Source organism: Ochlerotatus camptorhynchus, unplaced genomic scaffold (genome assembly GCF_037179485.1).
Source record: "Ochlerotatus camptorhynchus isolate MF236.1 unplaced genomic scaffold, CSIRO-AGI_Acam_v1.1 ptg000196l, whole genome shotgun sequence".
NCBI lineage: Eukaryota > Metazoa > Arthropoda > Insecta > Diptera > Culicidae > Ochlerotatus > Ochlerotatus camptorhynchus.
The window spans coordinates 1834148-1857616 of record NW_027040686.1 but is presented as its reverse complement, the minus strand read 5'-3'; the positions used below and the strand labels follow the sequence as shown (position 1 = coordinate 1857616).

Genomic DNA, 23469 nt, shown 5'->3' with positions numbered 1-23469 from the left:
CTTCATCAACCGATGCCTGAGGTATATAATTCGTGCCTGGTGGCCTCACAAATGGATCTCAAATGCCGAGCTCCATCGTCGATGTCATCAGAAGCCGATAGCAACAGAAATTCGAGAGCGAAAGTGGAGGTGGGTCGGCCACACACTTCGACGGGGCGGAAACGAAATCTGCAAGCAAGCGCTGGATTGGAATCCAGCAGGACATCGCAGCAGAGGCAGACCCAGGGGCTCATGGCGGTGGAGCCTCAATAAGGAAATTAAGCAAGTCGATAGAAATCTGACCTGGGCCCAGGTCAAGGCAAAAGCGAGCAGCCGCCCAGGATGGAAGTCTTTCACGTTGGCCCTTTGCACCGCTGGTGGTGCACAGGACCCTTAAGTAAGTAAGTGCGAATCAGATTGAGCATTCCTTTTACCAAACTCATCCAAACTAGTGAGGGATGGTGAGCGGTATTTCCTCTCACCACCACTGGCAAAAGGAATGATCGCCGATTCGCTAATGTAACTCTGATGTGCGTAATCGATTCCATCGATTGTTACACACTCAAGTCGCCATCTTACGTAAGCATCTAGTCGATAGTGTCTGTGCTTGCATCATCATCAACTTAACGGTGGTTTTGAAATGACCTGAATTAATTTTGTAAAACAGTAAAATATGCTTTGAAATCACATTATACATATAAAGCATTGTTAGTTGCTGAACTATTTCAAAAACAAAAATCTAAATGTTAATATTTTTAACCTTTTCCTAACTTCTAAATAGCAAAAATTAACAAAAAATGTTTCTTTATCTTAAAAAAATTGTCCATCATATGATGTGTCACTTCAATAGCCGGATCCTGTAGTAACTTTATATTTTTTTAAGAAGGACTTTTAACTAATGTAAAAACTTAAAAAAATCATCTCTTTTCTCGGGAAAACAGTCACATAAGCTACTTGTTTCGACATAACCAAAATATTTTTTTGTGCACAAAATCATGTGTATGATTCTGAATTGATATTAGTAATTAGATTTTAGGCTTAATATTCATCTTAGCCCGAAATCTCTTCTTGATCTTAACTAATTAAAGTTCAAAAATCGGTCAAATAACTTACTGACCTAGCGTTCAAATGCTTAAAACTAGTTTAATGATTATGTGAGTCTCTCAATTTAAAGTTTCAGAGTAATTGAATTGCTTTCTGGATCTAAGCCATCAACAAAATAAGTCCACTCATGAACATGGATAATTTTTTTTGCAATTTTAAGGGCTGTCCATAAGCTAAGTCGACTGTTTTTTATAAATTTCGATAACCTCTCCTTTTCCTCTGCGAAGACAATTGATCATACAAAATATTTAAAAATTTGTATGAACCGCTTGCAAAATCTACCCCACTCCCCTCTGCGTAGTTGACTGACAGCCCCTTAATCCAGATTCATGAATTTGTGAAATTTTCAATTAACAGAAACATTGGCATTTGAGATAAGACAGAGATAGGATGCTGAGGGCCCGCTTAGGGGAAGCGTAACCCATGTTATGGTTTCCATTTATTAAATAGTTCAGATAGGCTGGAAATGACATGTTCATAGTGAGAAAATGTACCATATGGGGCCCGTTCACTGATCAAAATCAGATTCACATCGTCAGACCCTGCCCAAGAATAAGGGGATTGACGATGACTTGTCAAGTTTTATTTTGAATTTGCGTTTTGCATTTAATACTCTAGTAAATCTCGCGTCCGTGCTCATTCACAACAGTGTGAAGTGTCAATACTCACTGGGTCATATGTCTTAGACCAGTTCCAGATTAGTTTGCTATTAATATCTTCTGCATCGCAGTTCGCGATAGAATCCTAAATTTGGGTTCTCTTTTCCGACCATAATAGTGTGAGGGAAGGGGGTGAGTTCTGGATCAACAATGGAGGGGGGCCCATCGGCATTTGTGGGCAGACCGTCCAAAGCCCATTCCTCACATATCGGGGGCTGCTCACGCAGGCCAACACCATCTTCGTGTAGGTGGAAGTTTCCCCTATCCGATGATGGTGTTGGTTTGCGTGGGTGGCCTTCGCTTTGTGAGTGGGGGCTTTGGAGCGGTTTGTTTACAAATGCTGATGGGTCCTTTTCTATTGTTGATCCAGAGTTAAACGTTGCGATATAAGAGCGAATAGAGGCAAATAAATAGGGAAGACAACACCATGACCCAAATAAGTAACCAATGCATGCGGCTCACACTTAACTTGTTCTATTTCTTTCTTTCTTCCTATCATGTACTAATATTAACTGCCTGAGGACAAATGGGAACACGACCAGAAGATCAATCGGAGAAAAAGAAAATTCGAACAAGAAAAGAAGAATTAAACTTGCACCGGCAAGAGGAAGCAGACAGAAAGGATCATGCCGGTTGGAGACAGCCAATGTATACTGGACGCAGTGATGGAAAAGTTCGCGAAAACTCACTATGACTCGCGAACTTTTCCCTTGGTGAACTTCGTGAAATATCGCGAACTTTTCCAACACTGACTGGACGAAGCTTGTATCTAGGAAAAGCCGTATGTGCAGGAAACCGTAAGTAGAATAAGAATCGTAAAAGGTGTGTGCTAGCTTGATAAGATCCTAACTTTACTTTAAATACACGGTAGGAATCGAATATCCATTTATGATTAAGGTTTTGCCCATTTTTCAGTGGGAGTGGCAATACTCATTGATGAGTGATTTATCGTACCCATTTATTAGTAACTGTTAGCAGCTAATGATTAATTGATTTACCTATTTTAGAATTACCTATACTTCACATCAGAACCTCATTTCCTTCAATTACTACTCCGTCGCAGCACACACCTTATATGGATCGCTAACCTTTATTTAGTTTCAGCATTTTCGACATTATAACCAAAAGGTGAGTTTTAAAAGTATAATTACCATGCATATAGATAAGTTAATGTACCAGAACCTGGACGGACACGAGCCTACCCAGGGGAGGACCCGGATACGACCACCCATGTGTGTCTAGAGTATCGCACGAGCTGACGAGTGCAACGGGAAGGACAGTAGGTGTATAGACTAGGGGGTTGGTCCCTAGATAAGCCTTCTTAGCGGAAGGCACAGCCTATGCACTGAAAAATTACAATTATAATTACAATTACAAGAAATCAGGGAGAGTTATTCGTTTCTCCCTGACATATTTGAGTCCAGCGGCCCACTCATCATGTTAAAAAGTGATACAAAGACATTTAAAGATATTTTCCGATCTTGTTTGAGAAAATTTCTCAAACCTTCTGGCATATCTGGTTCCGCAATTGAGTGCCAGGAAGGCGACTTCCACACCTAAAACCTTTTGAACTCATCCCCACATGGGCCGGGATCAACGTCTTTACTTCCCTTCCGAAGAAAGACATGACCAGAGATTTTTTAGCACATGAAAACTTTTTTTTTAATCTACGGGTTCGAATCCAGATCCTCCATAGGTCCGAATCAAACCCGACGAGGTTCACTCTGCAGATTTTTTAGATCCAACTTGGGTTGATCAATACAAACATACGGTAGCTGTCAAAATCAGATGATTGAATAAAATCGAAGAAGTGCTCAAATATTTAAGGTAAGTGCTCTGTATGGGATTGTTTGATGACATTTAATTCATAAGTTTTGATTTCCCGATTTTCACTCTGACTTTAAGCTGATAGTTCGAACGATTTCGCTAGCACAATCACACGGATTCGACTCCGAATAAATTTTCGTTCATTTATTGAGAATCATGCTCGACTTTGACCCAGGATTAAAAACGAAAACGACATGACATTCTCAACATTTACAAGACGAAAATACAATGTTTTATGTGCAAAATAATCAGTACAATTGATATAAATGCGTTTGCGGTTTGTTTTATGCAAGCTCGAAAACCACATTTGCGGTGGAGGGGAGAAAGGAATGTGCAATATTTTGTTCTATAGTGGACTCCTTGCTATTAAACTTTTGTTTTTCAATTTGTTCAAACTTTCAACTTGTTTTAGTAAATTAAATGCCAATAAATTAGAATTGATATAATCAGGGAAATAACGTTACGAGACTCATTAGATGCCATTATGCTTTTTACCAACATGGACTCGATATGAATCTTCTAAATTTGCGTTATGAAACATAAGTTTGTTCGTAAGTCGATTTAACTATTGGGGTCGTGTCTTGAACTCACGTCTGTTAAAGACCAGTGCCAGATTTAGAATCCAGGATGTCCGGGGTTGCTTTCCTTAGGGGGGTCTTATTAATTAATTGGTTTCGAAGTAACGTCAATTTAATTGCAAAATGTTCTCTAAATTGAAATAAAAAATAATAAAAAATTAAGACATGTAAGGAATTATAAATATGCAAAAATATGTTGTTTTGTTTATTTAAGTGGTCTTAACCAGTTTTTCATTCACCTCTACGCAAATAACTGTCTTCTGCACTAATCTTCAAAAAATATCTTTGTATGTTTTTTAAAATCAATCCTTTTTAAGAATATAACTTGCGATGTTCAGCAAACAAAGAAAGCTCAGCTCGTCAGTCATCGATGTCCTCAATTTGCTTTTAATCAAAGCTATTGTGTTGAAGCATCTTCCACCTGAACGTATTGTTAATTTTCCTTACAATATTATCAATACATAAATATTGACTACATTAATGACAACACGCTAAAGCGCTCGTTACACGGGTCAATTATAGACTGTCTAGTTATAGACATGCGGATGCAAAATCCGTAGATCTGGTAACTGAAAATATACCACCATAAATTTGCCAGCACTGGAAAAAGTTCAATCGCCTCATGACTCAAAGCAAAAATCAAAACAAACCGATTTCGGCAGCAGCTTGTTTGTTGATTTTTACTTCCTCATTCGTTTTTCACCTGTTTCCGTCGGCTAATGTCCTAAAAATGAAGTGCTTTTTTCCACATTGTGAAAATGAGTCCCGAAGCAAGCTCCAAAACGTGGCATTTTTTTGATTTCCGGTGAAAAAATCTGATCGCGAGTTGTGGCTTGGATTCTGCGGGTTGACTGCTGCTTTCAGACTCTCTGATAGTCACCGTTTGTGTAGTGTAAGTTTTTTTTTAAATAAAATTTCAAAGATTGAGTGGTATATTTATAAAAAATTTCCCTTTCAGCTGCATTTTAAAGAGGATGATTTGTATAGAGACACAGCTCTACAGCATAAGAGCTAGAGCGTAAAAAACGCTTTTTGCCTAGTACACGAACCCTCCAGGAGAAACTTCAAAACATACACTTCGACCATGGCTGCCTTGATGAAGTTTTGGAACTTCTACAGCACAAGGTGAAAAGCATGTCTGAAATGGACAAAGACGCTGCTATTGTCTTCGACGAAATGGCTATTCAGCCTGGCTCGAACTACAGTTCTAACTTGAAAAAGTATGTTTTTCCTGTCACACTTTCCGGTAACGGTGAGCTAGCGAACCATCTATTGGTATTCATGCTAGTTGGTTTGAGGTCCCGGTGGAAGCAAGTGGTTGGATACCACTTCACCGGGGATTCGATAAAAAATGGAGGAATCAAATCGATACTCTTCGAGTTAATCAACAAGGCTGAAGCGATAGGGCTGCAGGTACATGCCGTAATAAATGATTGTGGAGGTATTTTTTTTAGCTTGTCATAAGAAGTTTTTTTTAATTAAATTAATTGTTTTGCTATTTTCTAGGAGGAAACAAGAAGTTGTGGAATGACATCGGCGTTAAACACTCACGTGAGCGAGTTATGATGAACACTCCGATTCCACACCCCTCCGATCCCACACGCACGCTGGAAATCGTACCTGATTCCGTTCATGTATTCAAGAGCATGATCCAGGAAGCTGTGGTTCAAAATCATGGGTTGTCTGGTTCTACAGCAGATATCACCCACCTAACAGAGCTGGTTGCATATGAAGCGCATTGCGATTTAAAAATGGCTTGCGGGTTGACAGAAGACGACGTCAACTTTTCAAAACCGCACTCTAACTTTGACAAAATGAAGGTGAAAAATACTACGAAATACGCTAATCATACTGTGGTATCAGCATTGCGATGCTTCAGTGCTCAGAGTGGGCGGAAAGAGCTTTTGATTACGGCGCTCTTCCTTGAAATGGCGTCAATATGGTACTCGTACATGACCGCTAGAACTCCGGCTTTAGCACTCAGCTACAAGAACCAAAAGGCTTATGCTAATGCTGAAAGACTTTTAAGGAACTTGTGTATGGCTGCCGTGTGGGAATCAAGAAGTATTGGAAGCCATGGCAAGCAGCAATTATCCTTACTACTGACAGCATGCTTCGGCTCTACAAATACTTTTTGAATGTAAGGAAGTACGACTTCTTCTTGGGCGGTAGGCTTACGCAGGATTGCCTCGAGAATGTATTTTCTTAACTGAGGCAGCGCCAAATGCGGCCAACAGCATTCCAAGCAAAGGACAACATGAAGCTACTGAGTATAGCGCAATACATGGCTGACATCAAGAATAGCTCGTATGAATGGGATTCGCGAGAATGGTTGGTGGGATTCTCGGATCGGCTCAAGGAAAGAACAGGCAAGAATTCAGAAGAACAGTTAGGCGAATTAGAAAGCTCAGCAGCAGGTAGTTCGTCCTCTAGTTTTGTTGAAAGCGAAGAAGACCTAGTCCAGTACTGCGAGAGCTTGTGCAGCAGATCGTCCGAACAAAATGTCGTATATTACTTGTCAGGCAGGTATCTCAACGTAATTCCGTTTGTAAGCAATGCATCAACAGTTGTCTTGCAGAATCTTCATTGGAAGCGGCATACACTTTGTTTTCCAGCCTCAAAGACTATACAGGGGACGCTTTAACAACCGTTAATGAAGCAACGTTCAATTTTTTTGTGGAACTAGAGGAAACGTTTAAGCAACAAAAAGAGATCTTGATGACTAAAAATGAGAAACTGGAAAAACTTTTGTGGAATAAAATGAATAGAATTCCAGCATCTCACATTGTCGACTGTCATGGATTGAAAAATAAGTTGATTAACAGATACATCCAGTTTAGGCTAAAGGTGAACCGCGTGAAACTAACAAGAGAAAAACAATGCGATAGTCGTTCAATGGCAGTCTGAAGAATGTTGAAGCAATTAACTGAATAAATTATTCTGTAAAAATTCACAGTAGTTTGTAGTTTTATTTAATCTTTAGTATAAAGAACAAATCTGGTGAAACTTATATATACAGCTTAGTTTGAATGTTGGTTCTTAAATCTACTTTAGGACCAAGCTTCATCCAAACCGTTTCAATAATTTTCATATTCGAACACTTTTCTCTGGAAAATTGAGGTTAATTGTTCTCACTCACTGCGTAAGCTTTTATCAATTTAAAATTTAACTAAATAATACGTTTTACTTTCGAAACATAATATTCCAAATAATTTAATAAATCTTTAATATCCAAAATTACAATACTTCCCCCAACAAAAACGTGTGACATTTCTTCTGATCGTTTGGATACACGCTTTGACAGTTCTTTTGGATACGTCAAACTGACATCCGCATGTCTATAACTACACGGCAAGACAAAAATACTCAAAATTAAGTTCAAAAAAACTCAACGTTGGGCTCTATCATTTGAGGTCCGCCGTTGAGTGAATCAGAAAAGCGGCGTTGGTTAAAATTTACTCAACTATTGAGTGATAATAAATTAACTCAAATATAAGTTTATTTTCATTGAAGTTGCTCTTATGCGCCTTTAACCATTTCATTTTCACAAGCGTTGATAGACGAGTGGTCAACACACGGGCCCAGTACTGTCAACGTCCATGGTTCGGTTCCAGTCTGCTCCGTTTTATTATTTTTTTGTCAACTTGGTCAACGTGGATTCATGATCAGGATTACTCAAAATTGAGTTTTCTTCTTTAACTTAATTTTACCTAGTCCCACGGAAGCCACGTGTTGAGTGAAAGGAACTCAATTTTGGGTACTTTTTTCTTACCGTGTAGACAGTCTATAGGGTCAATGTATTGGCAGTAAATTGACATACTGACAATTTTATTGTAAGGGTAATATTGATGACGAGTATTGTTGAAAAACTTATTTTCATTTCACTTTGTAAATATTCTTCCCCTACCCTAGAGTCGGTGTATAATGAGTCACGCCAAGATTGAAGCCAAGTCTACCTATTGAACTGTCAAACCGGCTACCTATCGAGCAAAGTAAACAAACATTACGATGCTATGAAAGGTCCACGAAAGGTATTGTAATAAAATATAAAATATAATCGAAGAAATGATCATAAATACGCAGTGAGCATTAACTTGCCGTGGGATACGTTTAGTAATGACCAGTAATGAGAATTTCTACTATTTTTTGTTAAGATAATTTGACACAATCACTGATATAACGCTATTTTTATTTATGGCTAGAAGTCATTTAAAGTTGATATAGAAGTCCTCTGTTGCCAAGTGAAAAGAAAGGGAATCTTTCGAAAACCATGATGCGAGTTAAACTATTTTTCTCTTGGCGTGACTCATTATACACCGACTCTACCCTACCCAAGAAGAGGGAGAACGTACGTCATTTATATCGACTGACTTACAAAGCACCGTTGCGCATGCAGCGAGGCATGCAGTGAGGCATGCAGTGTTGCCATTTGTTTAAATCTTCGTATGTGATATAAAATCGATTTCAAACTAAATAAAAAAAGGTATATTTTTACAGTCACCAGGCTTCGTTTATATAGATGTACATTTTCTACAAAATCACAAGCATAATCATGTTATTTTTTTAACTTTAAAATAAAATAAATACTAATAACAAAACCTACAAAAACTCTTTACATCATTTTACGGAATGCTGTTCAAGAAAAAAGTAAGAGCCAAATGAATGTAAATGAATGCACGAAATGAATGCAAATGATTTTATATGCCTGCCTACACGTAACGTAAATTTATAATATACATGATTTTCATTTATGAATGTTAACCAAAACATCAGCATGCTCGTTTCTTTTTGGGAAACTGCGTACCGTGAACGTGGGTTATTCCACACGTGTAGTTATTCCGCGCACTCGACAATCGATTTGATTTTGACATGTATAACTCGCACATTTGGGTAATCCCATTTCAAGTGCTTAGTTTGCTCTCCTCACTTTCGCTCTATTGTTATCCTCACTTTCGGACCATCAATACTCTTGCATATAGAATGGACAATACTCTTGTTTACGTTGTTACGCCAAGAATTTTTTTCCATTATAATATTCAATTACATGTTTTCGTGACGGTAAGGAGCAATGAGCACAGGAGGGAGGTAACCAAAAACGTCAAATGTTGCTGTATTCGTAAATATCGGAAACGTAAATAGTGACGTTATTATAGAGAGCAATGCTGATGTTGACGTTATGTCCGTTTAATTTACCAAGCAGTCTGGGGTGAGAGTAAATCGTTTTTTCGATGTAAATGCAATTACAAAATTTAAAACTTATATATTTCTATTAAAGATCGAAAAGATCGAAATAACAGATCGTTTTTTTCGATCTTGACAAAGAATCGATCCGAAAAATTGAAAATCGGGATGAAAAAGATCGCCCATTACTACTTCAAACGTTGATGAACAAAAAAGCTTTTCGGCTGCGTTGGTGTAGGTCCGGATACTTCACCAAATAATCATGGTGCTATCCGAGGGGGACGACTCTATCTACGATGCAGAAAAGATTGTGTTTTGCTGTGGCTAGCTGCACGCACGCTGAGTAGATAGAAAGAACATTTATGTCGATTTTGAAGATTTCCTGCAAAAAGATGAAGCACGAAGCAAGTAGATGCGAGAAATTAAAGATGATTTTTCGAAGATTGATTCGCTAGTGTGAGATTTTTTGAGCATCTAGAATTGAGATTTAGATGTGTCGCCCCCCTCGGTGCTATCCATATACCATGTGGTCATTTTAGGGAAGAAGAGAGTTGGTATGGTAAATATATGACTGTATACGCACGGGGAGGGAAGGAGGTCTAAAACCTTTCAAAAACGGTCCACGTGTTACATGGACAGGCCCTTACTATATATAAGGCTGTCCACGAGACAGTTGCGATCAGCTGACTTTTTTGTTTACCAAGAAATTTTGACAGATCACAGTAGAACTGACAGTTCACTCTCATATGAATATCTGCTTTGTTTATGTTTACATTCAGCACCATTAACACCAGATCACTCACACACTCTTGATTTCTAGCTGTCAATTCCACTAAAAAACGTCTCTTGGATCACCTTATTAACATTCGTTCGACACTTGCGTGCACTGTGAAGATCTGGATTACATCTTCTTGAAGATTACACAAACTAACAAATGGAAACAATGACCGAATTCGTGAATCAACAAGATGATAAACGGAACGGTTAATATTTATGCTGGGAAGAAAATTGAAATCCATATATCACTACTTTTGAGGCCCACTATTGGTTAAAATGCCATAGTCTTGAGTGAGAATATCAAAACATCTGTAGCAAGAACCGCTTTCGTTTGCGTTATCTGCTGATGTAGTCAGTATTTAAATCGATGCTCGTTCGTCTACCAACTCAGTAGTCTTTCAAAAATGGGTCGAAGTGCATTGATTCATCTGTTGGAATTAGGTTTGTTGTGTGTTTGCTGGACCACCAACGCCAACAGCGCGGAAAACAATACAGGATTTGGATATGAACTTCTCCTTGCAAAGCTGGACTACCTGGAGTACAAGTAAGTGGCCAGGATTTAAATCAAATTTTGAATGAGTAGAAATTTTTTTAACGAATGAATAGATTATTAGAACTGCAAGTGGAAACCAAAGAACAAGGTGAATCGATTCTTGTAAACCAGAATAACTCCAGACGAGAGCTGATGGAGCAGGCCAGGTAAGCTATCCAGCTTGTACAGTTAACGTCCGATTATGGTTTTCTTTGCATTAATTGGTATAAATTTAGGAATGAGAAAAAAATCGAGTTAGAGATAGATGATGAAAAATATGTAATGGGTTGCAACATTCAGAACTACATAGCACAGACAAACAGACATAACACTTAGAAGAAAATTCTTCAAAAAATATCGTCAAGCGTATTTTGTATGCGCACTAGCACCATCTATCATCCACATTCTTAAGCATTGTTTTGAAACTGGAGCATCCCTCGTTCGAGCATTTTTTTCACTACTTGCTTTTCCCTCGTTCTGTCAACGCGTCAGCTGTGTTGAATAAACACAAAACAGATGGAAGTCAGTGATGTCGGTTCTACAAAATTTTCCGTAGATCTTTAGAATTGATTGAATTCTGCAGAAATACGGATCCGTATGGAAAATTCACTGGAGCTAAGACTTTTTTTAAGGGATTTGTTTTGTTTGCTTATTGTGCTTTTTCTTTTGCTGGAAACAAGTTTTTAAACGAGGTAATGCATCACTTATTAGTGCCCTTTCTAAATGTAGATGTGTCAAAGTAATATGTATGAATCAATGACATTCATGGTGAAGTTTTGAACATCAATAACTGGTAAAAGTTGATAGAACATTACAGTCATCAACATGATTTGTTCTCGATTTCTGAGTACATCGTACAACGTAATGTTAGGAACGGAATGACTAATGTGCAGCAGTTTTGATGTAATATTCAACAACTTTTTTTTGTGTGGTATGTGTCTCCAGTGGGATGCCTTGATCACTTATCATTTTCAAGAGCTGACATCTACTAACTAGACGTGGAAAAGAACTGGCATCACTGATAAGTTCAAAATGTGGTGGCTTGCTCAATGCTTCAGTGGCGCCACCATGACAAATGCAAGCACATTCCCAACTAAAACATTATTTGCGATGAATGTGATTCTGAGTGTTATGTCTGTTTGTCTGTGTACATAGCATAAGCGTATCAGAACCAAAATCGGACGTGTACTGCATTGCATCATATTTAATGCAATATCTATTTCTTAGTGAGCTATTGGAACAACAGAGAATATTTTCCAATCATGAGAAAATATTGCATGCTATATTCGAGCTGAATCCACGAAAACATCCAGCCGATAATAGTAAACTTTTGACGACGTTGTTGAATGGACACATTTTTGGAGTTCCATCTACCGTGATATCTTGTGTCCAAGAGAAATCGAAAAAATCAGGTCGTTATTGGATGGCACCAACGGACTTCCCTAAATTTGAAGTGTATTGTGAACAAACATTACATGGTGGAGGCTGGATTTTGATTCAGAATCGGTTCAACGGATCGGTTGATTTCTTCAGAAATTGGACCGACTATAGGAATGGTTTTGGCAGTTTAGACGGAGAATTTTGGTTGGGATTGGAAAAGATACATCAGCTTACGTCTACCAGAATGCACGAGCTTTTGATCTACTTGGAAGACCATGCTGGGGTCCAGAAGTATGCCAAATACGAAAAATTTTCCATCGGAGATGAGAACGACCAGTACGCACTGAAAACACTGGAATCATGCAGCGGTACTTTGGGTGATTCCTTGATGAATTATAAGGGAATGAAATTTTCGACCTTTGATAAAGACAATGACGAGTATTCAGAGAATTGTGCTTCAATATACCATGGTGGATGGTGGTACAAAGCATGCCATGCGAGGTAGGATATTTAACTTTCGGTCGCATAGTAAACGTTTTTCATTGTTGTTACTTTTTTCATTTAGCAATTTGAACGGACCGTATAAAAAGGGAGATAACCCTGACACAATGACATGGTATTCATTTCACAACAAAGATTACGGATTGAAAGCATCGAAAATGATGATCAGAGAAATTTAAGCTGTTATCTAATCGGAACTCATAATTTTGCTAAATAAATAACTTTAACATGAATATATAAATGAAGCATCAATGAAGTACTCAATGTTTGGAAATATTTCATCGGGGCGAAAATTCAATCGGATCAGACTCGAGAAATATTGAGAGTTTGTGAAACAACGCTTGATTATTGCATAATATTAATACTGGAAAGAAAGTCAAAATCCAAATATCACTACTTTGAGGTCCACTATTGGTCAATATGCCAAAGTAATGAGTGAGAATATCCAAAACTATAGCAATAGCAGCTTGCGTTTGCGTTATCTGTTGCTGAAGTTTGGTTTCTTCGGTATTTAAACCGATGCTCGTTCGTCTACCACCACAGTAGTCTTTCAAAAATGGGTCGCAGTGTATTGATTCATCTGTTAATATTAGGTTTGTCCGGTGTTTGCTGGGCCACCAACGCCAACAGCGCGGAAAACAATACAGGATTTGGATACGAACTTCTCCTTGCAAAGCTGGACTACCTGGAGTACAAGTAAGTGACCATGATTGAAATCAAATTTTGAATGAGTAGAAATTTTTTTAACGATCGAATAGATTATTAGAACTGCAAGTGGAAACCAAAGAACAAGGTGAATCGATTCTTGTAAACCAGAATAAATCCAGACGAGAGTTGATGGAGCAGGCCAGGTAAGCTAGCCAGTTTGTACAGTTAACGTCTGATTTGGGATACATTTATGAATGAGAAAATATCAATTAGAGATAGTTGAGGAAAAATAAGAAATGGTTTGCAAAATTCAGAACTACATAGCATAAGCGTATTAAAATCATCGGGCACTGGTTGCCAAAATCGGACGTGCACTGTATAGCATCATATTTAATGCAATATCTTTTTCTTAGTGAGCTATTGGAACAACAGAGAATATTTGCCAATCATGAGAAGATACTGAATGCCATATTTGAGCTGAATCCCAGAAAACATCCAGCCGATAATAGTAAACTACTGACAGCTATATTGAATGAACCAATTTCTGATGTTCCCTCTACCGTGATATCTTGTGTCCAAGAGAAATCGAAAAAATCAGGTCGTTATTGGATGGCACCAACGGACTTCCCTAAATTTGAAGTTTATTGTGAACAAACATTACATGGTGGAGGCTGGATTGTGATTCAGAATCGGTTCAACGGATCGGTTGATTTCTTCAGAAATTGGACCGACTATAGGAATGGTTTTGGCAGTTTAGACGGAGAATTTTGGTTGGGATTGGAAAAGATACATCAGCTTACGTCTACCAGAATGCACGAGCTTTTGATCTACTTGGAAGACCATGCTGGGGTCCAGAAGTATGCCAAATACGAAAATTTTTCCATCGGAGATGAGAACGACCAGTACGCACTGAAAACACTGGAATCATGCAGCGGTACTTTGGGTGATTCCTTGACGAATTATAAGGGAATGAAATTTTCGACCTTTGATAAAGACAATGACGAGCATTCAGAGAATTGTGCTTCAATATACCATGGTGGATGGTGGTACAAAGCATGCCATGCGAGGTAGGATATTTAACTTTCGGTCGCATAGTAAACGTTTTTCATTGTTGTTACTTTTTTCATTTAGCAATTTGAACGGACCGTATAAAAAGGGAGATAACTCTGATACAATGACATGGTATTCATTTCACAACAAACATCACGGATTGAAAGCATCGAAAATGATGATCAGAGAAATTTAAGCTGTTATCTTTAATGTAATCGGAACTCATAATTTAGCTAAAGAAATAACTTTAACATGAATATATAAATGAAGCATCAATGAAGTACTCAATGTTTGGAAATATTTCATCGGGGCGAAAGAGAGTATGTGAAACAACGCTAGATTATTGCATAATATTTATACTGGAAAGAAAATCAAAATCCATATATCACTACTTTGAGGTCCACTATTGGCCAATGTGCCATAGTCATGAGTGAGAATATCCAAAACTATAGCAATAGCAGCTTGCGTTATCTGTTGCTGTAGTTTGGTTTCTTCGGTATTTAAACCGATGCTCGTTCGTCAACCAACACAGTAGTCTTTCAAAAATGGGTCGAAGTGTATTGATTCATCTGTTGGTATTAGGTTTGTTCAGTTTTTGCTGGACCACCAACGCCAACAGCGCGGAAAACAATACAGGATTTGGTTACGAACTTCTCCTTGCAAAGCTGGACTACCTGGAGTACAAGTAAGTGACCAGGATTTAAATCAAATTCTGAATTGGTAGTAATGCGTTTGATAATGAATAGATTATTAGAACTGCAAGTGGAAACCAAAGAACAAGGTGAATCGATTCTTGTAAACCAGAACATAACCAGACGAGAGTTGATGGGACAGGTCAGGTAAGCTCGCTAGAAGCATATTTGTCGGCATTTGGCGTCTGATTTTGGCTAAGTTTTATCGTGTGGCATGCATTATAATTCATCACAAATGTAGCCCTTTCTCTGTAACTCGATATCGAATCAACATGAAATCCAATTTATGGCATTAGTATGCAAACAATTGTAGAAGTAGCCAGGACCTTCACCGATTTTCGAAAAATACCAGGTTAGGAATAATTGCAGTAGGGTAAACCGCTTCTTTGTCGTAAACGTCCATTACCGATCGAGCAGCAAAAGAAGTGCTCAAAGCTAATCAATCGGTAAGATGAAGAAAGGCCAATCGCGTTTCAAACGAAATAAATGTGAAAGTCATTTATAGTACACACTTATAACTAATTTCACACGTGACGGAATCCATATTTGACATTATGAATGAGATATAAAAAAAACATGTCATGAAAGCTTAAGTGCTCCGAAACTGAAAAAATCTTCACTCGATGAAAAGTACGTTTCCCGAAGGCTCAATTTCATGTCAAACTTAACGCTTGTATATATCAGTCTCAGGGCACCTACATTTACACAATTTTCATAAAATATTTAGTTCATATCCGTTCGAAAAATAGAGCTAAATTGCAGGTTGTGCATAGTAAGACACAAATTAGATCAAAAACCTCACTAACCAAAAAATAACGAGAACAAACATATCAGAGCCATCGCTCACGTGTTGTCAAAATCAGACGTGCACAGTATTGAATCAGTTTTAATCCGATAATATATTCCTAGCGAAATATTGGAACAACAGAGAATATTTGCCAATCATGAGAAGATACTGAATGCCATATTTGAGCTGAATCCCAGAAAACATCCAGCCGATAATAGTAAACTACTGACAGCTATATTGAATGAACCAATTTCTGATGTTCCCTCTACCGTGAAGTCTTGTGTTGAGATGAAGACGAACAAATCGGGCCGTTACTGGTTGACACAAACGGACTTACCTAAACTTGAAGTGTACTGTGAACAAACATTACATGGCGGAGGTTGGATTGTGATTCAGAATCGGTTCAACGGATCGGTTGATTTCTTCAGAAATTGGACCGACTATAGGAATGGTTTTGGCAGTTTAGACGGAGAATTTTGGTTGGGATTGGAAAAGATACGCCAGCTTACGTCTACCAGAATGCACGAGCTTTTGATCCATTTGGAAGATCATGCTGGAGTCTCGAAGCACGCCAAATACGAAAAATTTGCCATCGGAGATGAGAGCGACCAGTACGCACTGAAAACACTGGAATCATGCAGCGGTACTTTGGGCGACTCTTTGATCGGTCATAAGGGTATGAAATTTACAACCTTTGATAGAGACAATGATGAGCATTTTGGAAATTGTGCTTCATTATTTCATGGTGGATGGTGGTACAAAGCATGTCATACGAGGTAGGAGATTCTGTTATTAAGTGCATGACGCTTTTCAATGTGTTTACATTTATTTCTTCAGCAATTTGAACGGACCGTATAAAAAGGGAGATGACCCTGATACAATGACCTGGTCGACATTCCTTAACAAATATTACGGATTGAAAGTATCTAAAATGATGATCAGAGCAATTTAAGCTGAATTTTTCCTATTTCAATTCAATTCATGTTTTACTTTAAATGTAATCGCAATTCTTTAATTAGATGATAAAAAAAACATTAACTATAGGATTTATTTGGATGTAAGTTTAATTCTTGTTTTATCGGTCAGTGCTTATAGCAAACAAGCACAACTATTTGGAATCATACATTAACGCATTGATTCGAAGATTTCAATGGGTCATGATGAAACGATACAATTTGTATTCGAATGATCAACACAGCTTTTGTGAGCTCTATTTTTAAAACATCGTCCAGCATATAACTTGAATGTGATATCAGTAAATGGTTATGCCTCATAACACTAAACCGCAAACTTTATCAGCTTGCCAAGCGGAAATTCGTCATCCGAGGATGTTTATTCCGCTGTTTATGGATTGAAAAGAATCAGTTTGCTTTCAACCATGACGGGAAGAATATCTACTCTTGCTCCAGTACTAGTGGCTACCCTGTTCAGCGTTTGCTGCTGGGCAAAGGAGTTGCCGGCAAATGATACGGAATACTCCGCTGGATTTGGCTACGAACTTCTTCTTGCCAAAATGGATTATCTGGAGTACAAGTAAGTTTCTAGCAATCAATTGAAATCCCCGAATAAAGTTGTCCGGATCATACATCACCATAGGTTTCTGGAATTACAAACCGAAGTCAAGGAACAGAGTGAATCGCTTCTCGGACGAACTGGGTACTAACGTTTTCCTTTATCTAGAGTCGGAATTGATTGCTCTCAACTTCCTTTCAATACTCAGAGAGATTTTGGAGCAGCAGAAAATTTTCTCCAATCACGAGAAAATCATGAACTCGATCTACACGTTGAACCCGCGGAAACATCCGGCTGACAACAGTCAACTACTGAATTACCAAACGGATGCTTTTTATCGAAAGCCACAGATGCCAACAAGCATTACCAGTATCGTCAGTTCCTGCAGGAGTGAGACATCGAAAAAATCCGGCCGATACTGGATGCAGCTGGATGGTTCCGATCCATTCCAAGTATACTGCGAGCAAACATTCTACGGAGGTGGTTGGATCGTTGTACAGAATCGATTCAATGGATCGGTCCATTTCAATAGAACTTGGACCGAATACAAAAATGGGTTTGGCAGTTTGGATGGGGAGTTTTGGCTAGGACTGGAAAAAATCCATAAGGTAATGTTGCCCGATTGTTGAACATGATGTCTCTTAAAAAATGTAAATTATAGATAACTACTGCGACCGTGAACGAATTGCTGATTCATTTGGAGGATTTTGATGGATTAGCAAAATATGCACGCTATAAGAGGTTCACAGTTGGTGCAGAATCTGTGCAGTACACACTCGTGGCTGTGGAAGGTCATTCAGGGAATTTGGAGGATTCGTTGAAACGCCATAAAGGGAAGAAATTTTCTACACCTGAAGTCGATAATGATAATGATTCTGGGAGAAATTGTGCAGACGTTTATAGCAGTGGATGGTGGTTCGATAACTGCTTCGATAGGTCAGTGGAGTATACAATTTATAGTTGTTCTACTATTTTTTTTTCATTTTTGTGTATTCTGGATACAGCAACTTAAATGGAGTATACACGGATATTGGAAATCACTTTTCAATGAGTTGGCAAAAGTTCACTGGATCATTCAAAGGTATGAGGGTTTCAAAGATGATGATTAAAGAAGCATAATCGTAATATTAAGAGTGATGTGAAATCTATTTCAAGTCACACAAGTTTTCTCAAAACTTTTTCTACCTCCTTGGTTTTTTAAATGAATACATATAAGGAGGTACAATATCGAAACTCAGATTTTCTTCATCCGAAATTTCAAATCATTTGTTGCTAAATCATTTCATCAATATTTTGAGATTTTTATTTTTCCACCCTCAGCTAGAAATATACGATTTTATATCAAATTTGCATTGTTTCATAACATGAACAGATTATGTAATGTGGTCGCTGGAAGGTTTTGAAAATAATTTTGTAATTTTTACTTAAGCTTATTTTTCGAACATAGTGTGTTTCTCTTATTCTCGTGAAGGTTTTATACAACAACATGCATAGGGGGCGACTCCGGCGTAGTGGTTTACATTCATACCTCTCACGCCAAAGTCACGAGTTCAAATCTCACCCCCGGACAAGTCACGAATGACCCAACAGTGTTAAAGTGACTATGATAATAATAATAAAAAAAAAAACATCATGCATTCTGGAAAAACTTGCTAGTACGCTGCAGTAACATTTGTTGTATGAAACATATGAAATTTGTGTTGCGAGACCTCGAGAAAATACGACATACCTCATATCCTCTCATCCATCTATGTATCAGCTAGAACAGGAGTGTGCGTTTGATTAGTAAGGTCGCATAAGTGGCCCTTCGCTCAATTTCAACTTCTGTTCAATTTTCACACTGCTGTACTCTACTGGAACTATCAATCTATCCGCTTCAGAACTTTCTCTAGCTAATAAAGGGTGGAACGGTCAAGAATTGGTCGAACATGACAAAGTGCACACTGATTATGTTATTGTATAAATGATCAAACGTTATTTCTTTTTAAATGATTACAAAAGCAGGACAATTATTTGATTAGGCTTCCGATTTTTCAAATGTCAACTGTCGCGCTTTACGTTCCACACCTTCCATCACATTGTATACCGCTGTTGTGTCAACGTTATTTGATGCTGAACGTCAACTTGCTTTGACTGGTTGCACATTTTTAACTGTTTTCTGAGTTTTATTGAGGTTCCGCTTAACAATTGCCCAATACTTTTTACGTTGGACTACGTCTGTGATTTCTATATGGAGGTACATTTTGTGAAAACCAAAAATGAAAGATTTTGAGCGCTAATAACTCAGCTGCCCCTGGACCATTTTAAATAATTTTATCACCAATCGATCAGATATATTTCAACGCATCTGTTATATTTAAGATTTTTATCATTTTTCAAAATGTCACTATTGAAAATTGCAGGAATGTGCAACTGTTGCTTTGACAATTAAAATTATCACCGATTGCCTACGAAAAGCGATTTTCCTAACACAGATTTCGAAGTTGAATTTCATCCGGTCTAACCAAACGGTGTTTATTCAATCACTGCGCGGTGAGTTGTGGTGTTCTCCAGTACACAACGAAAGGCTCCTCGCAAGCAGCTAGCTACCAAGGCTGATCTCAACCGTTGATCGGATTCAGTTCCAATCACCGTGTGTGGTGGTGTGTGGTCGTCGGCATCAGCTGCAGCAACAGCAGTGCTTTCGGTGCGTGGCGTTGAACATTGTTCACCAGTACACAACGAAAGGCTGCCTGCAAGCAGTGAGCTGCAGTCCACAAGAGTATCCATAGAAGGAGGAAGAAGCGGCACCGCTATTGATCGGAATCAGTAACTTTTAGTGAGTCGCTGTGGGCCATCTATGTCAAGCGCGTCATACTAAAGAGTATAAACAGAGAGAACCCCATAGGGCTGTTCCTTGTAGTTTTTTTTAGTTGGGTGCAGCTCCGGCGAATTTTGAGGGTTTTTGTCCTTGGGTATGACACGCACGTTTTTGACATTCCTGAGCCATTTTCCCGTAGTGACAGGAAGCTAGGTCTAGCCAAAACAGCACGGAACAACTATGTTTCTTCAAAAAGGCAACAAGCGTTTTTGCAAACATTGTTTTACATAAATATTTTGGTTGCAGTGTTGATCAAATCTCACTAATGAGCGTAATCTCATTTGATTATGGTAAGCCACAATCAACCAGAAAACAACAGCGGATGATATTACAAGCTGTGATACGGTAGCTCAGATCATGCTAAAATAAAACACGCCAGCTACAATTCTCACCAAACTGTGGTGAGTATGAAGTTCAAGATTTTTGCTGTACACCCGAACACGGTCCGAAAGTTCCACTACTGCTGGAAGCAGTAACTTCAGCAGCAGCTTGCAAAATCTATATCATGCGTTATATTTTATTTCAATATCACGCATGATATTGGGAGCCTTTGAGTGCGAAACAAAATCATTTGAGTGATGATTAGGCCATCACTGCTTGGTTGACAATGCCAGTTGTCACAAAAATTTCGCTTTTCAGCTAACATGTGAAAATCGCCTGCTAAACCAAGTATTTTAACTCTTTCTGCTTAAACTTATCTTGAACCATTCCTTTTCCGGTAGCCGTGTAAAACTCTTGACCTGGGAGCTACTTGAAATCCACCTTGACGTATGTTTCATTGTCCATTATGACGCAATCAATCTGCTTGAGAATAATTTGGATTTTTCTTATGCGCGTGCAAAATTTTGATACGCTGTTCTTCCTGCTTCGACGCCATTTTGGAAACTGAATAGAGGCAACATTCCGTATGCACAGACCTACAAATTGAGGGGTGTTCAAGTTTTTTTTAAAATGCAAGATTTAAAAAAAAAATCGCTTAATTTGACCGTTCCATGTACGAAGTAACAAAACACGATGATTGAATAGGCTTTTATTTATGCTAAACTTTGAATGAACCCGAGGTTTGAAAATAAATAAGCTTAAATAAAGATTGAATTTCAAAAAGAGCAAATATAGAAAGCTCTCAATTAACAACGGTGTAAGTGCTCAAAGCACATTAAGATCCAAAAAGAATGTAATGAGCCGGAAAGTAATAGAACCTTCCATACGACTTCCAGTCTGCACAGCATCAGTGAAAGCAATTCCCTATGAAACATACAATAAAATTGCTCATCAAGATTCGCAATGATGAACCACTTTAGAGCCCATATAGAGTACATCATCTGCCCTGGAAGCAATGGCCCTCACATACATTTTGGCTGTCCGTTTTGTTTTGTGGTTTCCGTCAATTTCGTCTAATCGATTTCGATCTTTATCCAACAGACGTTGCCCATGTCGGCTGACTGTGAAATCGTCCCTAATTACCCTAAGGGAAACTGGATTGTGTGATTGAATGAACTATCACTAAATATGTGACTGCCTAATAGCGAATTTGTATTTGATTCAGATTGGATTGGCGTGTTTCCGGAAAAACGTCAGTTTGATCGTTTCTATTTAAAACTTACCTCAGGTTAAGGTTCGCACTGACAAAAAGTTCGCACAAAATCACTCAAATTCGCTATAATTACAAAATCACGTAGGAGAAATGGAATTATGATGATAAATCTAAACGTCTTTAACAACTCTTCATGGTGTCAAACGACACGGCCTCCTTTGATGGTTAACTTATTTTTCTGAGAAAAAATTGAAATCGCAAATGAAGCAAAGCAAAGACTTGCAAGATACTCGCACGAATAATCGAGCCGTATCCCAACATATCTTAGCCCATACAAAATTCAATCAACGGTTATTCGAATAATCCTAAATCAGCTGGAGGTACAATTAATCAGAATCATCTTTATTGCAGCCATTGTTTCATTTCAATACGCGCACTCACTGCCCTACCAAACGGCAGACAAACTGTTCATCGTTATGAATAATAATGAGCATTTTCCATGGGCCTTCTCATATACACATACCGTTGACCATCACGATCATCAGATGTTCTAGGGATCTTTATGATGAACCATCCGAATAAAAAGAAGGTCACGAATAAAAGCCGCATTTGCATTCATTTTCAAAGAATTTCGTGGCCATGCAACCGTGAGGTACTTGCGGTGCGCGGTTGACTGCACGCATGCATAGTAGAAAGTGCATCACTGACGTCCATCAACATACCGAAATAGAAAAGAGCGCGCACGGATTTGTTTTTTTTTTACGATGGATACCCTTTGAATCAATTATTAACTGGGAATTGCATTGTTTCGAGTGCCTCCTAGCTAGGTATGGCTTAGTGCTCGGCGGTTAGACGACACAACACAAACAACACTCGATCGGAAACACATGGTCAGCAGCACGCAACCGCAATGGACTCACGTTTTTTTTTAATTTCCCGCTTTTCTCCTACTTTGGGGTCTGGATGATCGACAACTTTCTGTGCGTCGGGCACCGCGATCCGATCTCAGCTTAAGTTCCATATCAATTGGATGCTTTATGGGCTCCCATCATCCGGTTTCCCGCGGGGTCTCTAAATATCTCGATCGATCGATCGATCCAATCCGAAGATCTGCTTTCAATTCAATTTGCGCTTGTGCGCTTATCGTGCTCGCGGGGTTTTGCCTTTTATGAGATCTGCGTCAAAGCGCGAGTCGTGGAACCGGTATGGTGGGTGCGCTGGCAAACTTCTCGATGCATCGAAACGTCACGTCGTCAGGGCTAATTTGAGCTGACGTTTTTGACTCATCGTCACCCGGGCGCAGGGAAGTCTGGAGAAGCTTGACAGGCTAAGCGGTCGGTCGGAGAAATGGTTGACCCTAAATGGAAGAGGTAAGTTTTGCACCCGCTTCACCTTGCAGTGCCATTTCCTATACTTATGCTTGACAGGGTCCATAAAGGTGCTGCTGGTCGGGCAGAGTGGCACTGATTAGAGCTGGTTGTGACGAAAGTAGACAACGAACGTAGCTTCCTCATGCTCGGTACCACTTTCTCATCGGAAGGTTTGAACTGGAGTCAGTGGGTGGCATTTTTTCGCATTCCAACGTACGTTTGCGATAACGACTTTCGATTAAGCTCTGAACCTATTTGATATTTGTCATTTTTTTTTTCATACTCATAATTCAACATTTTAACTCTTTGTCTAATCTAATATAAACGCAGCCAGTACGAGAAAGCATCCTGGAAAATGATTAGGTTAGATGAGGTCTAATCTTTTTTGTTGTCTAATTTATGTTTATAGCATATCTGAGATATGACATAAACATCAATACGGCCAGGCCTACTGCGTTGTATTTGCCGCATAGAGGATTCTTGGAAATGAATGGGAAC

General features: G+C 38.7%; 4 protein-coding genes across 4 annotated transcripts; all 4 read left to right on the top strand.

Annotated features, from left to right (window-relative positions):
• Positions 1–10465: 10465 nt before the first annotated feature.
• LOC135702649 (microfibril-associated glycoprotein 4-like) lies at positions 10466–12697 on the top strand. The gene is made up of 4 exons (XM_065223682.1): positions 10466–10649; positions 10712–10804; positions 11865–12518; positions 12583–12697. Exons 1-4 carry the CDS (start codon positions 10510–10512, stop codon positions 12695–12697), a joined length of 1002 nt encoding a protein of 333 aa, XP_065079754.1. The 5' UTR covers positions 10466–10509.
• Positions 12698–13074: 377 nt separating this feature from the next.
• LOC135702684 (microfibril-associated glycoprotein 4-like) lies at positions 13075–14416 on the top strand. The gene is made up of 4 exons (XM_065223710.1): positions 13075–13214; positions 13277–13369; positions 13580–14233; positions 14298–14416. The coding sequence occupies exons 1-4, from the start codon at positions 13075–13077 to the stop codon at positions 14410–14412; spliced, it is 1002 nt and encodes a 333-aa protein (XP_065079782.1). The 3' UTR covers positions 14413–14416.
• A 288-nt stretch (positions 14417–14704) lies between these two features.
• LOC135702683 (microfibril-associated glycoprotein 4-like) lies at positions 14705–16647 on the top strand. The gene is made up of 4 exons (XM_065223709.1): positions 14705–14901; positions 14963–15055; positions 15818–16471; positions 16533–16647. Exons 1-4 carry the CDS (start codon positions 14762–14764, stop codon positions 16645–16647), a joined length of 1002 nt encoding a protein of 333 aa, XP_065079781.1. The 5' UTR covers positions 14705–14761.
• A 314-nt stretch (positions 16648–16961) lies between these two features.
• Positions 16962–18351, top strand: LOC135702648 (fibrinogen-like protein A). The gene is made up of 5 exons (XM_065223681.1): positions 16962–17228; positions 17292–17351; positions 17416–17815; positions 17869–18143; positions 18212–18351. The coding sequence occupies exons 1-5, from the start codon at positions 17074–17076 to the stop codon at positions 18324–18326; spliced, it is 1005 nt and encodes a 334-aa protein (XP_065079753.1). The 5' UTR covers positions 16962–17073; the 3' UTR covers positions 18327–18351.
• Positions 18352–23469: the final 5118 nt, after the last annotated feature.